Source organism: Candoia aspera, chromosome 2 (genome assembly GCF_035149785.1).
Source record: "Candoia aspera isolate rCanAsp1 chromosome 2, rCanAsp1.hap2, whole genome shotgun sequence".
In the NCBI taxonomy this organism is placed as follows: Eukaryota; Metazoa; Chordata; class Lepidosauria; order Squamata; family Boidae; genus Candoia; species Candoia aspera.
The window spans coordinates 36620496-36633749 of record NC_086154.1 but is presented as its reverse complement, the minus strand read 5'-3'; the positions used below and the strand labels follow the sequence as shown (position 1 = coordinate 36633749).

The 13254-nt window shown below is 40.6% G+C and overlaps 1 protein-coding gene across 2 annotated transcripts in view; it reads right to left on the bottom strand.

The window, feature by feature from the left end:
* EDEM1 (ER degradation enhancing alpha-mannosidase like protein 1) overlaps positions 1 to 13254 on the bottom strand; it is a 32327-nt gene that overhangs the window by 4707 nt on the left and 14366 nt on the right. For both annotated transcript variants that reach the window (XR_010067078.1, XM_063291612.1), the window contains exons 6-11: positions 12373 to 12547; positions 9424 to 9544; positions 8781 to 8951; positions 5647 to 5720; positions 4499 to 4595; positions 411 to 596 (exon numbers count right to left, since the gene is read on the bottom strand). Coding sequence is in view for 1 of the 2 variants with exons in the window: in XM_063291612.1 (XP_063147682.1) it covers positions 411 to 596; positions 4499 to 4595; positions 5647 to 5720; positions 8781 to 8951; positions 9424 to 9544; positions 12373 to 12547 (824 nt within the window). In the remaining variant the exon portion in view is untranslated. The remainder of the gene's footprint in view (positions 1 to 410; positions 597 to 4498; positions 4596 to 5646; positions 5721 to 8780; positions 8952 to 9423; positions 9545 to 12372; positions 12548 to 13254) is intronic.

Here is a 13254-nt window from a genome sequence, read left to right as displayed (position 1 = left end):
TGGGAAAGAATGATTAGTTCCAGTCAACCAGTGAGCTTCTGGTTGACTTCTAACCACTACACCACACAGGCTTGAATATCATGTGTAGCACGCATAAAAATGGAGCGCTAGGTGATCACGACTGCCTCTTGAAGCAACGTGTTAGCTTATATAAAGAACTAGGCCCATATTTAGGCTTCAGGTGTACCCTCACAATTCCATCAGCTTGTGGTTTATTTTCCTGCTGCTCTTTCCAATCCTAACTCCTTCACACTGTGTCTAGCATTATCAATGGCAGGGAAGGAATATATTTGCCGCCAAGAAGAACAGCAATGAATATATATTCACACAGGCCTATTAAAGAGTTTTTCAGACAATTGCTGTACCAAACTTCTAGACTCAAACTACATAAGGTACTGGCCTATACTTACATTAGAAGTGGAGTTGTTTGCTTTTAGTTCATTTGGCTTTATCTTTCTAGGTTTCTTCTGCTCCTCAGGGAAGGTATTTTGCCATACTGAAACACGAAGGCGCTTATCCAGTGATACTATGTGTCCTTCTGTAGTAAACATGTACTTATTGCCCGATTTGTGCACAGGGTTCTCTTCATCAAACAGCTGAAATTTAAGAGGTAGAATATATAAATGTAATGCTCCAAATGTGGCAACAATATTATTTATCAATATTTACATCTCACCTCATTCCAGGGACTGCAGGAGGACAATACCCAAATAAAAATTCATAAATACCATCATACAATAACAACAATTAACAAGAGATAACAAAACCATGCAAGGATTAAAAATAATCCAAAAATGGATCTTCACCTCCAAATGTTCTTTTAAAGAGTCTCTGTTGCTCTGTGAAAAGATAGGGCTGCAGAGGCAATACATAATACAGGGGCCAGCATATTCCCCAGGGGGGGAGGAGCTATTGAAAAGACCTATTTTCCAAGCCACTTCCTGCCCTTGATTTGTCAGAGGCAGAACCAGCTGGTTTCTGGGCAAACAACCAATATGGGGATGGTTGCTATAGACCACTCCTCCCACACTTGGACTGTTTTAGATTCTTCACCACTTGGATTCTTTATTTTTACCTCTATTTATATTATTTATTACTGTATTTTATTCTGTGTATTTAAGGTTATGGTCTTTAATCGATTGTTGTAAACTGCCCAGAGTCCCCCGACAGGCGATGGGCGGGGATACATTAGAGAGAGAGGGGGAGGGGGGAGAGAGGGGGGGGAGAGAGAGGGAGAGAGAGAGAGATGTGCAACTGGACTTCAATTCCACCTGTTTTGTCCCATCCAGATCCTTATAGCCTCAAAACATTGGGGCAGAATAACCTTAGGATCTCCTGTCCAGCTTAGAGTAGATGCAGATATAATCTTCATGGTTTTTTTCTCCTTCAATCATGCCCAATTCTTGGAGACTACCTCGACAAGTCCCTGCAGTTTTCTTGGAACGGTTTTTCAGAGTGGTTTGGCATTGCATCCTTCCTAGGGCTGAGAGAAAGTGACTGGCCCAAGGTCACCCAGGTGGCTCTGTGCCCCTGGTAGAATTAGAACTCACGGTCTCCAGGTTTCTAGCCTGATGCTTTAACCACTACGCCAAAATGGCTCTCATATTCATGGTAGGGTAAAGGTAAAGGTTTCCCTTGACATTAAGTCCAGTCGTGTCCAACTCTAGGGGGCGGTGCTCATCTCTGTTTCAAAGCCGAAGAGCCAACGTCTGTCCGTAGACACTTCCGTGGTCATGTGGCAGCATGACTAAATGGAATGCCGTTACCTGCCCGCCAAAGCAGTACCTATTAATCTACTCACATTTGCATGTTTTCGAACTGCTAGGTTGGCAGAAGCATATTCATGGTACCTCACTCCAAATAAACAGTTTACTTTTCCCAGAGGTTTGTATAGATGTTAAATAACATTGGGGACAGTACCATGCACAATGCCACCCAATATCCAGGGAGCCATGGGATCAATTAGTCCTCTCACACTAATATCAACTAGAACCACCAATTCAGGACTTCCGGTGGACTGAACAGCTGTGCCCACAGGCTCAGCAGGCAGAACTGAGAACGTGGCAGTTTTTTCAGGCTCAGACAGGTTTTCCTGAAGCCCAGGAGTGTTTTTCCTGAAAAAGGAAAACACCTGGAATCACCCCATCTGTCCTCCAGACGGCTGCTTGCAGCTAGAAGATCGCAAATAGCGTTTGCATTCAACTGGTAAGAGCTAGCCAGGAGGCTGGCACGTCACCATTTCCAAGCCATGCTGTAGCCTTAAAGGGACACTATGACCAGCCACCCCATTTCTAAATCACCCAATTTATATTTTTAAGTATGTGTACCCTAAGAAAGGCTTTCTATAGCAAGGAGAAGCAGGTTCTCTTGGTGCTTATTGTTATTTTGGGGATTAATTCTTTTTAAAAATATTTTTAAGTTTTGGACTTTGTTTTCCCTCCAGATATTACGGAAGCTTGAGAGTAAATAATTGTCTCCCTGTTATTATTTTTGTACTAAATTTGAAGGTATTAGCATTTTCCTACACATTGAATCGGCTGTTTTGAACTTTCCATTTTCTGCTTCTACTTTCTCTGGGGAACTGTCTGCATATCTCACTTTTGCTTGTGTAAACACATTCTGGAATTCTTTCATATCTTCGACTTTCACTGGTTAAGCTCCTAGGGAGTGCCATAATCTACTGCGTGAGACATGGAGGATTTTAAACAGACTTTTCTCTGACTTCCACCAAGATTTTAAATAGATTCTTTCTGATTCCTACCAAGTTTTTATGCAAGGCATTCAGGACATTGTGGAAAATATGAGGTCTAAAACGTGTCACCTGGTTGGGGATGTCATGGATGAAGCTGAGGAATTTAACAATGACAGAAATGTCTCTTCTAAGAGTGAGATCAGGATTTCTGTTAAAATGCTGGATGAAGATTGGATAGTCAAGTTGGAGAAATTTAAGGGAGAGAATGAGTTGCAAGCCACAAGTGAAACTGATCTTCTGGTGGAATGCCATGGGAAAAAAGGAGTTATTATGTATGGGAGGTCTCCTGAAGAGAAGTCAGTTTTTGAGGGGGGCAGTTGGGCTGTTGATTTTTTTAAGAAAAAAGCTCTGTGCGTATTGTGGGGATATGTAAATGCTCTGGTTTATTTTGAAGTGGGATTAAGGGTTTAAGAATATTTATCTGAATTGCTTTTAGGGTTTGGCTGATTTCATTTATCTTTAATGATTTGGATTAAGATTATTAAGGTATAATAAAAATGTCTATTTGGATGGTTTTGGGTTTAATATGATTATTAAAATTGTTACATTATCAAGTACAACAGCAGACAATGTGTATGTTTTTTAGTTTAATCTTTATTATAGTAGACAGGAATGTATAGAATAGTAGTAGTAAGGAAATAAATAAATAAATGTTTTCTTCGGAGGGGAGTTGATTAGGAGGTTAATTTTTTTTTTCTCTTTTAATATAAGGGGAAGTAGTAGCTGTATTTAGTGATTTTATAATGTGCCAATGGAATGATTTATAGAAATAATGTGAATTTGGCTTAATATAGAATAAGGGATTGATTATGGAAAATTTTTGTATATCCTTGCTGTTAAAAGTCGGAAGTCACCTCTTTTTGTAATTTTGAAAAAAAATTATCTTGTGTTTCTACACTTTTTAAGTTTTTTTCTCTTTTTTTCTTTGTAGTTTTTTTTGTTTTTCTGTAGCTTTTATCTTTGTTTGAAACTTAATAAAATTCTTATTAAAAAAAAAACAGAACCACCAATTCAGGAAGGAGAAGAACCACTGTGGAACACAGCCCAATTCTCAATCCTTGTAGGTGTCCAGATGGATGCCATGGGCAATGATGTCAAATATTATGGAATAGGGAGCTGCATTCCCTCCATCCAAGAACCACTGAACTACAAGTCTGACCAATGCCATTTCCATTCCGTATCTGGGACTGCATCCTGACTGCAGAGGATCCAGACACTTTGTTTCCTACAAGACCTCTAAATCTACCATCCACCCACCTTCTCTAAAACCTTTCCTAAAAAGGGAAGGTTGACATGGCTGGATAGAGAGATGACTTTTCAAGTACAGGCACACCATTTCACAAATCCAGGCAATCACACCACTCCTGGCTGCCTAAAAAAACATAGAGGGCAAGGATCCAAGTGGCTGAGCTCACAATAGGGAATTCTGCCCTCTTCATCAGGTTCACCTTACAAGATTCTGCCTCAGTTACCTGATTGACTTAGTATTATACCAGTGATAATATGATAGCAATGCTACAACGTATCTCATAATGGATATAGGTCAGGCAACAGTCTACACCATAGTGAAGTTCCATAAAAGTATTTGCAAAACACATTCTTGGTTTACCATCTCAATAACAACATACTTAAAATACATGGAAATCTTAAGTTTCATTTTGCTATTACCTAAAATATGTTCCTAATTGCAATTCTAGTGAATAAACAGGGTTTTAAAGAAAAGGTGCTCCTATGGAAGATACGTACCAAAAACAAATATTTACATGTTTCACTGAGAAAAAAACTTTCCATCCGATCTTCTTTGGATTTCTCTATAACATGGTGAAGAGTAGCATAACCACATCTGAAAGACAGATTTGAACACTTTTCATCCCCTTTTTAGCTTTAACCATAATTTCAAACACAGCAAAGGTCTAAGACATTAAACTGGTCATTTTATGAAGGTCTCAAATTTGAGAGGTATAGCTTTTTTCCAGTTACCTCTGAAGATAGAATTTTACAAGGTCAGACTAGAAACTCAATAGCAACAAAGAGAAGAAGAAACAGAAGTATTGCCTCTGTTTAGAATAAAGCTGCAACAACTGAAACATTTTGTTTCTCTCAGAAATCCAGCTGCAGGATATGGCACAGTGGCAACATTCTGTAGCCAAGTTGGATAAAAATGAACAAAAATCTCACAGAATTTCATATTCTTGGTGAAAAATAGGCATCATAAGTACCTGCAGGCAACCCTAATAATTCAGGGAACAGGTCTAGGGACATACCACTTGGTGGCCTTACATGATATATACAAATGACATTTTAAAGAATTATTATTTCCTTTTAGATGAAGATCAGAAGTGAAAAAACTGGTTTTATGTAAGTCTAAAATCTTTTTCTTCTTTAAACACTTTTTTTCACTTCCACCCATGAAGTAAAACTTTTCTCTCCTCAGCTTCAAAGGCAGTCAACAGCAATAGCCTGATCAGCCACATGAACCATTTCTGGCCAGAGTTGTTTTCAATGGCCCAGATTTAGTCACAAAGTTACAGCTGGAAAATCCAATCACTGCAACTGATCTATTCATTCAAGCTGCCTCAGCAATGTTGGTTATTTGGCAAAAATAAATACAAAAAATAAATCAGTACTTGATTTGCCATATGATTAGGACTATTTGAAACTTAATTCCAAGCACCCCTTGGGAATATACCTTAGTGTTTCTAATAAACACCAAATTTATGCAATTCTACATATTCACACAACATTAAATTAATAGGACTTATTTTCATGTAAGCACAGATGGGATTTCAACCTCAATTGTTAGATCAACATTAAGAAGGCATATATGTTTGAATTATATCACGGCAACACAGTTCAATTCTGCAACGACTGAATTATTTATAATGAAAACTAACTTTGCTTTAGTGTACTTCTCCAGACTCTGAAGAATATCCATTCCTACATGTAGATAAAAAGGGTTCTTTGTGGCCTGATGAAAGAAAGGAAGTAAATGTAAAAAAACAATGCTAGATGATGATGATGATGATGATGATGATGATGATGATGATGATTTATTAAATTTATATGCTGCCCAACTCCTAGGGACTCTGGGTGGTTAACTGATGTTAATTAAAGTTGAGTAAAGCTACACAGTTCAGTTATTAGCAGTGAACCAAATACGATCTAAGGGTTGGAATAGAAATCAAGTCCTTTGAGGAATGGTTAAAGGAACTGGGTATGTTTAGGCTACAGAAGACAAGACTGAGGGGTGATATGATAGCAATCTTCAGATCTCTTGAACAAAATGTTGCTGCATGTCCTCCTCAAGAGACCATTGCTGGACCCAACCATCCTGCACAATTTTCATCCAGTCTCCAACCTCATCTTCCTGGGGAAGGTGGTGGTGGTGGTTGTTATTATACACCACCCATCTTCACTATGGAAGTGACTCTGGGCAGCTTACAAATAAAAGGTCATAGAAACCATTATAAAAGTACAAGAAATACAAGGAAGTTAAGAGAGAAAAACTAAAAGGTGGAGAGAGCATCTTCAAACCACCTACCACCCCCAGGGCTGCCTATCACTCTTGGATCCCTCCCCCAGCTAGTTGGCAGAGCCAGGTCTTAACACTCTTCCAGAAGCCAGGTTGCTGAGGTGATGAGTTTGTAATCGCAGAGGCCCTGGAAGAAACTGATTATGTGGATCCTTTCCAGTCAGATTTCAGGCCTGGACATAGCATGGAGATAGCATTGATCATAGTTGTCAATGACCTATAGCAGAGTTGGGATGGGGCGGGGGGGGGGGGTCAGGAGTGCATCTACCCTGGTCTTCCTTAATCTCTCAGCAGTTTTCCATACATTGGTTATGATATCCTTTTGGACCAGCTATTGGAGAGTAGGGAGTGGAACACAGCATTTCACTGATTTTCCTCCTTTCCCCATGGCTGGTTCCAGTCAGTGCTGGTGAGGAGAAAGGTTGGTTCAGAATGCAGTAGCACAAGCAATTACGGACGCATTGGCACATCCATGTAACATCCCTGCTATGCAAGCTGCACTGTATACCAGCAGGCTTTTAGATGCAATTCAAGGTGTGGTTCTCACCTACGAAGTTTTATATGCCATAGGACAGCGGCTCCCAACCTTTTTGGCACCAGGGAGCGGTTTCATGGAAGACAATTTTTCCACCAACCGGGGGGGGGGGGGGATGGTTTTGGGATGATTCAAGCTCTTCCTCTTTTTCCCGACCTTTTATTCTTTTTTCTTCGTGCCGTTTGGAGATAGCAGCCAATGGGCTTGCTTTCTCTGATAGGAGGCAGAGCTCAGACAGTAAGACAAGCGATGGGGAGCGGCTGTAAACACTCAGGCTGTAAATTCGCTCGCCTCCACCACATCCACCGCTCACCTCCTGCTGTGCGGCCCGGTTCCTAACAGGCCACAGACCCCTGCCATAGGACATAATTATTTGAGGGACTGCCTCTCACCTGCTGTTTCTGCCCATCCTAAGATCAGACACAGTTGGTACGCTCTAAGTCCCATCCATTAAGTAATGTCACCTAACGGTACTCAAGGGTAATGTCATACGTTATGGTGCCTGACTCTGCAACAGCATCTCCTCAGACATTCATATGGTCCTGACCCTGCTTCCTTTGAACATGCCTTAAAGATCTGGCTCTTTCCCCAGGCTTTCGGCTAGGATAGAATGTAGACTCTCTGTGAGGCGTTTACTGGTTTTTAGTGGGTTTTCTGTTCCACTAGGAAAACCATCTTCCTTTTCTGTTTTGTTTGTTTATATTTTTGTTTTTAATTTTGTGCATCAGTCTTTGAGGAGTTGGCTGGCCTTAGAAATGTGAATTATAAACAAGCAAACAGGAGGTTGAAAACAAAATATTAACAAATAACTGATACACCTCCAATTAGATGTAGCATAACTTCTACTGTCCCCGAACGTCTTACAGAAGAGCCAAGTTTTTACAGGGCTTCTAAAATATAATAGGAAAGGAGTTGTCTAGATATCTGGGCGGTAGGCTGTTCCAAAGGAGAAGGGCATTATTTAAAAAAAGCTCAACTACAGGGTCACTGTAAATAGGATTCCCAATGCAGTGGGACCCCACAGCAAGCATTTCTCCCCCAGTTTTTACCAGATCAGCAGCTTTAACTCATAGCATGAGCTCTCAGAGATATCAAGGCCCTGAAGCATCTAGGGCTTTAAAAGGTAATTACCAGAAACTTGAATTGCACCCAAAAGCCCAAAAGCATGACCTCTCCCCACTCAGCCACTAACTGGAACCACTCAGGAAGGAGAACCACAGTAAAACAGTGACACCCACTTCCAACCCTCACAGTTCAAGTGGGTTCAGAAGGATATCACAGTCAATGATATCAAAAACCACTGAAAAATCTAAAAGGACCAAGAGAGTTACATTCACACTATCCCGGTCCAACCAAAGTTAATCAACAAGAGTGACTGATGTGGTTTCAGATTCACACCCATGCCTGAATCTCAACTAAAAATAATCCGTCTAATCCAGGGCTTTCTGCAACTTTTTCAGCAACCTTCCCTAAAAAGGGAAGAGTGGATACTAGTTGATAATTATCCAAAATAGTTGGGTCAAGCAATGGTTTCTTGAGGAGATATGCTACTAACTATTTTAGGGCATGGGAACTCCCCCTCCCCCACACTCAAGGATATATTTACCACCACCCACCCCCAGCCTCCCATCACTGCCCTGGCAAGTGAAAGCTTTCACTAACCAGGAGGGACAGGGGTCTAATCCACAGGTCACAGAGCTAACAGTACAGAAAGATTTCATGCTGAAATTTCTACAAATTGCTATCTAATTCTCTACACACTATTTTCAAGCATTGTTATACTCTGGTCTAACAAAAATTTGAGTGCTTATTTAAAAAAATAAGTAACAGTAAACCAGCAGCTGAGAACCAATTCTAAAATATGCAGTGGGTCACATCTCAGCAGTAACAGTAACAAAGACTTTAATATCTATAAGACTTACTTTATTTCAAAATCATGCTTTGAAAAAAATGTTAAATACCTGATACAGGAGATATGTAGATTCTACTAATTCAGGCCTTAGAGGATAAAAGAGAACATCAGGTGCTTGTAACTGCCAATTATATCTCTCTGGAAGAGCACCGTATCGTTTCCATATTGCGTAATAAAATGCATGAAGGCAAATGGCATCTTCTACATCACCAATTAAAACCTGAAGCAAAATAACAAAAATAGAACTTTCTATATTACATTTAATGGTAATAGACCACCAATGTTACTCATTTTATCTATGAAGATGGAATGCACATTACTCTTTATTGTGAGCCAGAAATTATCTCACCCTAAACTAAAAAAGGCACCACTGTACCAATCAGACATTCTGAGACACCCATCATGGTTTTTTTTTTATGTAAGCAAACAATATCATGATTCATTTGCATTGGTGGGAGGAAAAGCATGCACAAAGTTAAAGAATTAGGCGGGAAACACCATGACATTCCCTAGGGACAGTTAGCGCTTCAAAGTCCTAGGAAAGGAAATGGGCTTCGGCCCCTCACCCCCACACACATGTTTAGCCCAATCTAATCAATTCCCAGCCACTCCCACATCAATTGGGAGTTCCTGATGTACTACAATACATATATTTCAAATTTCCTATATTATCTCCAACACAGGAAAAATACCTGAAGCCCAGGAAAAAATGCTTGAAGAGAATCAATCCAGGTATTCATCAGCTGGCCACTAAACATATTAACATTAACGTAGAGAGGTGGGTCTCCTTCACCTTCATTGCAGGCTTCCCTCCTATGAAAAATGATGTGCAATGTTTCATATCAATATTTGGGGGAAGCATGGAACAAGTATTTGGATTCTCTGTAACTTTAATTCCCATGATCAAACAGCAGACAATCTTTACAGATAGCATTTACCCAGATATCACCCAGGCCTTTGGCAAGAGGGAGTGAGAGCCCTCGCTTCATCGTGTGTGCCATCTTTTATCTTTATCTTTTGTTTTATTGATTTGATTGCAATTTCTTTGATTGTTGTGAGCTTCCCAGAGTCATCAATAGTTGGGTGGCATACAAGTTTAATAAATTACTATCATTGCTGTTGTTGTTATTATTAATAAGTCCTAACAGCTATTAAATTTCCATTTTTGAAATCTGGGCAACTTTAAAAGGCTGAAAATTTTCATTTCAAGTCCTAACCCGAGGCACTATATCAATGAGCATACATATTTAATGGTTTGAAGAAGTTATCAAACTATATTACTCCTTTTAATTCTGTATCACTCAATGCAAGGATTATAGCAAAAATTGTAATAAATACTGAGTATTATTAAAATTTGCATCCCATCAAAGTGTATGTTACATTATAGATCAGCATAATACAGTTCCAACCCCAAAGATGTACCTTACCTATAACTTGATACAGGGAGACAAATGATGTGAACAATTAAAGGCATAGCAAACATTAGTACACTTACTAAGTATATATAAGTACACTTATTAGTACACTTAAGTAGACATATACTTAAGGGTACTTACTAAGTATATCTAGACAGCATAGACAACTTTTTCTGACTAGGGGCTACATTTTATTATCTATCTTTATATTTCAGTCTATGAAAACTGCAGGGAAGTGATGTCAATAGGAGGCAAGGCCAAAATGTTGTAAGTCCTTTTCCTTTGCTGGGGAATCTCTTCACCCCTGCTTTGACATGTTTTGGGTATCTTTTATAAACCTCCCTGCCTATTCTGGAATTCTCAGCCACTAAATTCCCCTATACTTGTATTTAACATATTGTTTTATCCTGTTTTATCTTAACTTTTAGAAAGGTTTTATTATCATTGTGAATTGCTTCAGGGTTTTCTATAATGAAGTGACATAGAAAAACCTGCAGTATTTTTTATCTTTTGAGAACTAAAACAGCAGAAGATTGTGCCACCAAAAATCAGTGGTTTTGCTGCCAAATTTTATCAGTGTGGTTTAGGAGTATTCTGGAGGTGACATCAGCCGATGGGGTGCTCACCTCTACAGCAACACATTAAAGCATGCATCTGTCAAAGACCACACTCATGATGGATTTGAGCAAGATTTGGAAGGCAAAGTTAACTCATAATTCTTAACAGAAATCTTCTAAAATATATGCATTTTCTTCAGAAACAAGAGGGAAATGATGTACAGGTAGTCCTCAAGTCACGACAGCAATTGGGACTGGAATTTCCATCACTAAGCGATGAGGTCATAAAGCTCGATGTCACGTGACTGCATCATTTTGCAACCCCAATCCCGGCAGTCCACTTTGCCGTCATTAACTGAATTTCACCGGTCATTAGCCAAGGACCCACCCTGATCCAAGCCATTCCCGTCTTGGTCCCTCCCAGCTCTGAGCTTTGGTTCTTCCAAGTCAAGGGACTGCCTCTCCTGCAACTTCCCCAACTGCCTATTCCCCCACATCTCTGCCCTTTTGGACTTGACATCCCTGCCTCGTGGGTCAGCAAGCAGCCCCAGAACCGTGTGGCTCTGGGGCTGCTTGCCATGCTGCAGCTCAGGAGCTTCTTGGTGTGCCGCAACTCTGAGGCTGCAAGAAGCCTGAGCTACAGTGAAGCCACAGCCACCCTAGCCCAGCCTAGCAATGTGGCACAAAGCCATATCCACCCCAGTTTGGCCCAGCAGCGCAGCATAGCACAAAGCTGCAGGTGCCCCGAGAAGCCCCAGACCAGCCCAGCAGCATGGCGCAAAGCCCCAGCCACCCCAGCCTGCCCCAGCTGCAGCCACCCTGCACTCCCTGCCGCCCTGCCTTCCACTGCCCCAGCTGACCGTCACCATCTTCCTGCTCCCGCTGCTGAGGCGAACCCGGCCTGGCACTTCATGAGGCAGCCGCTGACCATCTGAGGCTTTCTTCCCCAGGTCTCACGAAGAAATCGCCACGCACAACCTCAGGAAGAAAGCCTTGTGCGGCCAGCAGTCATTTTGAGAAGGGCCAGGCCGGGCATGCTTGGTCAGCAATGGGAGCAAGAACACGGCAAATGTTAGCTGGGTCAGTGGAGCACAGGGCGGCAGGGGCCGCAGACTGCAGGGGGCCAACAGGGCACAGATGGGGGGAGATAGGCAGGTGGGGGAGTTGAAGTGCCCTCGCGGTCGTAAGTGCGGGCAGGCTGCCAAGCATCTGAATTTTGATCATATGACCGCTGGGGAGCTGCAACGGTTGTAACTTCAGGGATTGGGTGTAAATACCATTCGTTCAGTGCTGCCATAACTTCGGTCACTGAACAAATGGTTGTAAGTCTAGGACTACCTGTAATATGCAGAAATCAATACACTTCATATTTCTCTGTCACTAAATAGTGATTTATTTATTGCCTTCAAATCATTATTGGCTCCTGGTAACTGACTGGACTAGTCCTCATAGTTTTCTTGGCAAGATTTTCACAAGCAGTTTGCCATTGCCTCCTTCCTAGAGCTGAGTGTGTGTGACTGGCTCAGGGTCACCCAGCTGGCTTCGTACCTATGGCAGGACTAGAACTCACCGTCTCCCAGTTTCTAGCCTGATGCCTTAGCCACTACACCAAACTGGCTCTCCAAAAAGTGTTAAAATAACTAAAAAATATCACCCATAAGTCACATACCCTCGCCTTATGTAGTTCTGAATACTCCGATAAGCATCATTGAACATCTCTAAATCTTCTTTTTCTCCAAACAGGATGTACGACTTCAAAAGATACTCATAGAAGGAATCTAAGCCTGCTCCTAAGCCACTTTGTTTTCCTACCCAATGGCCAGTTTGAATATTCACAACATTACCTATGAAGTGAATAAGAGAAAGGTAAGTATTATTTAAATGTAAATGCACATATCTGAAATATAATCTAGTTAAACAACAACTCTCAAGGGAGCATAAAATTCCCATATAACTGCAGTAATACTAAATTAAAGAACATCTATTTATGAAAATTCACATAGGACCTAAATATTAAAATCAAGCGTAACACAGAGTACAATAAAACTATAGGATACAAAGTATCCAAATATGAAGACTTTTGGATAAGTAAACTCCTTATTCACCTTAAGTATACGAAGTACGTTCTGTACAGTTAAAGAACCACCTGAATAAAACATGTTTTGTTAATATATTTATCTCTGCCTCTGAAAGACAGTTATGGGTTTATTATTATAGATTATTATTTGCAGATAATTCACTACAGAAAGGATGTAATCCAATCTTCCTGATGTATTTATGCAGTATAAATAGAAGTAATAAACACAAAGATTTATTTTGAGAGAAAGAGAATGGATCAGTTATGGCTGTTTCATTTGCTTTGCTTTGAAGCAGAGGAGGAGAACTTGTCGGAAGATATTCTTGGACATAAGCCTAGCAGGCACCAAGGGAGGTATCTGTGGCATCACACTAGAAGTTCTTGGCTTGTACAATTGCCAATATTATCAGAAAACAAAGACAAAACCATATTCACAACTGCATTAACATTTATTAGGTTATATCCAATTTGTCC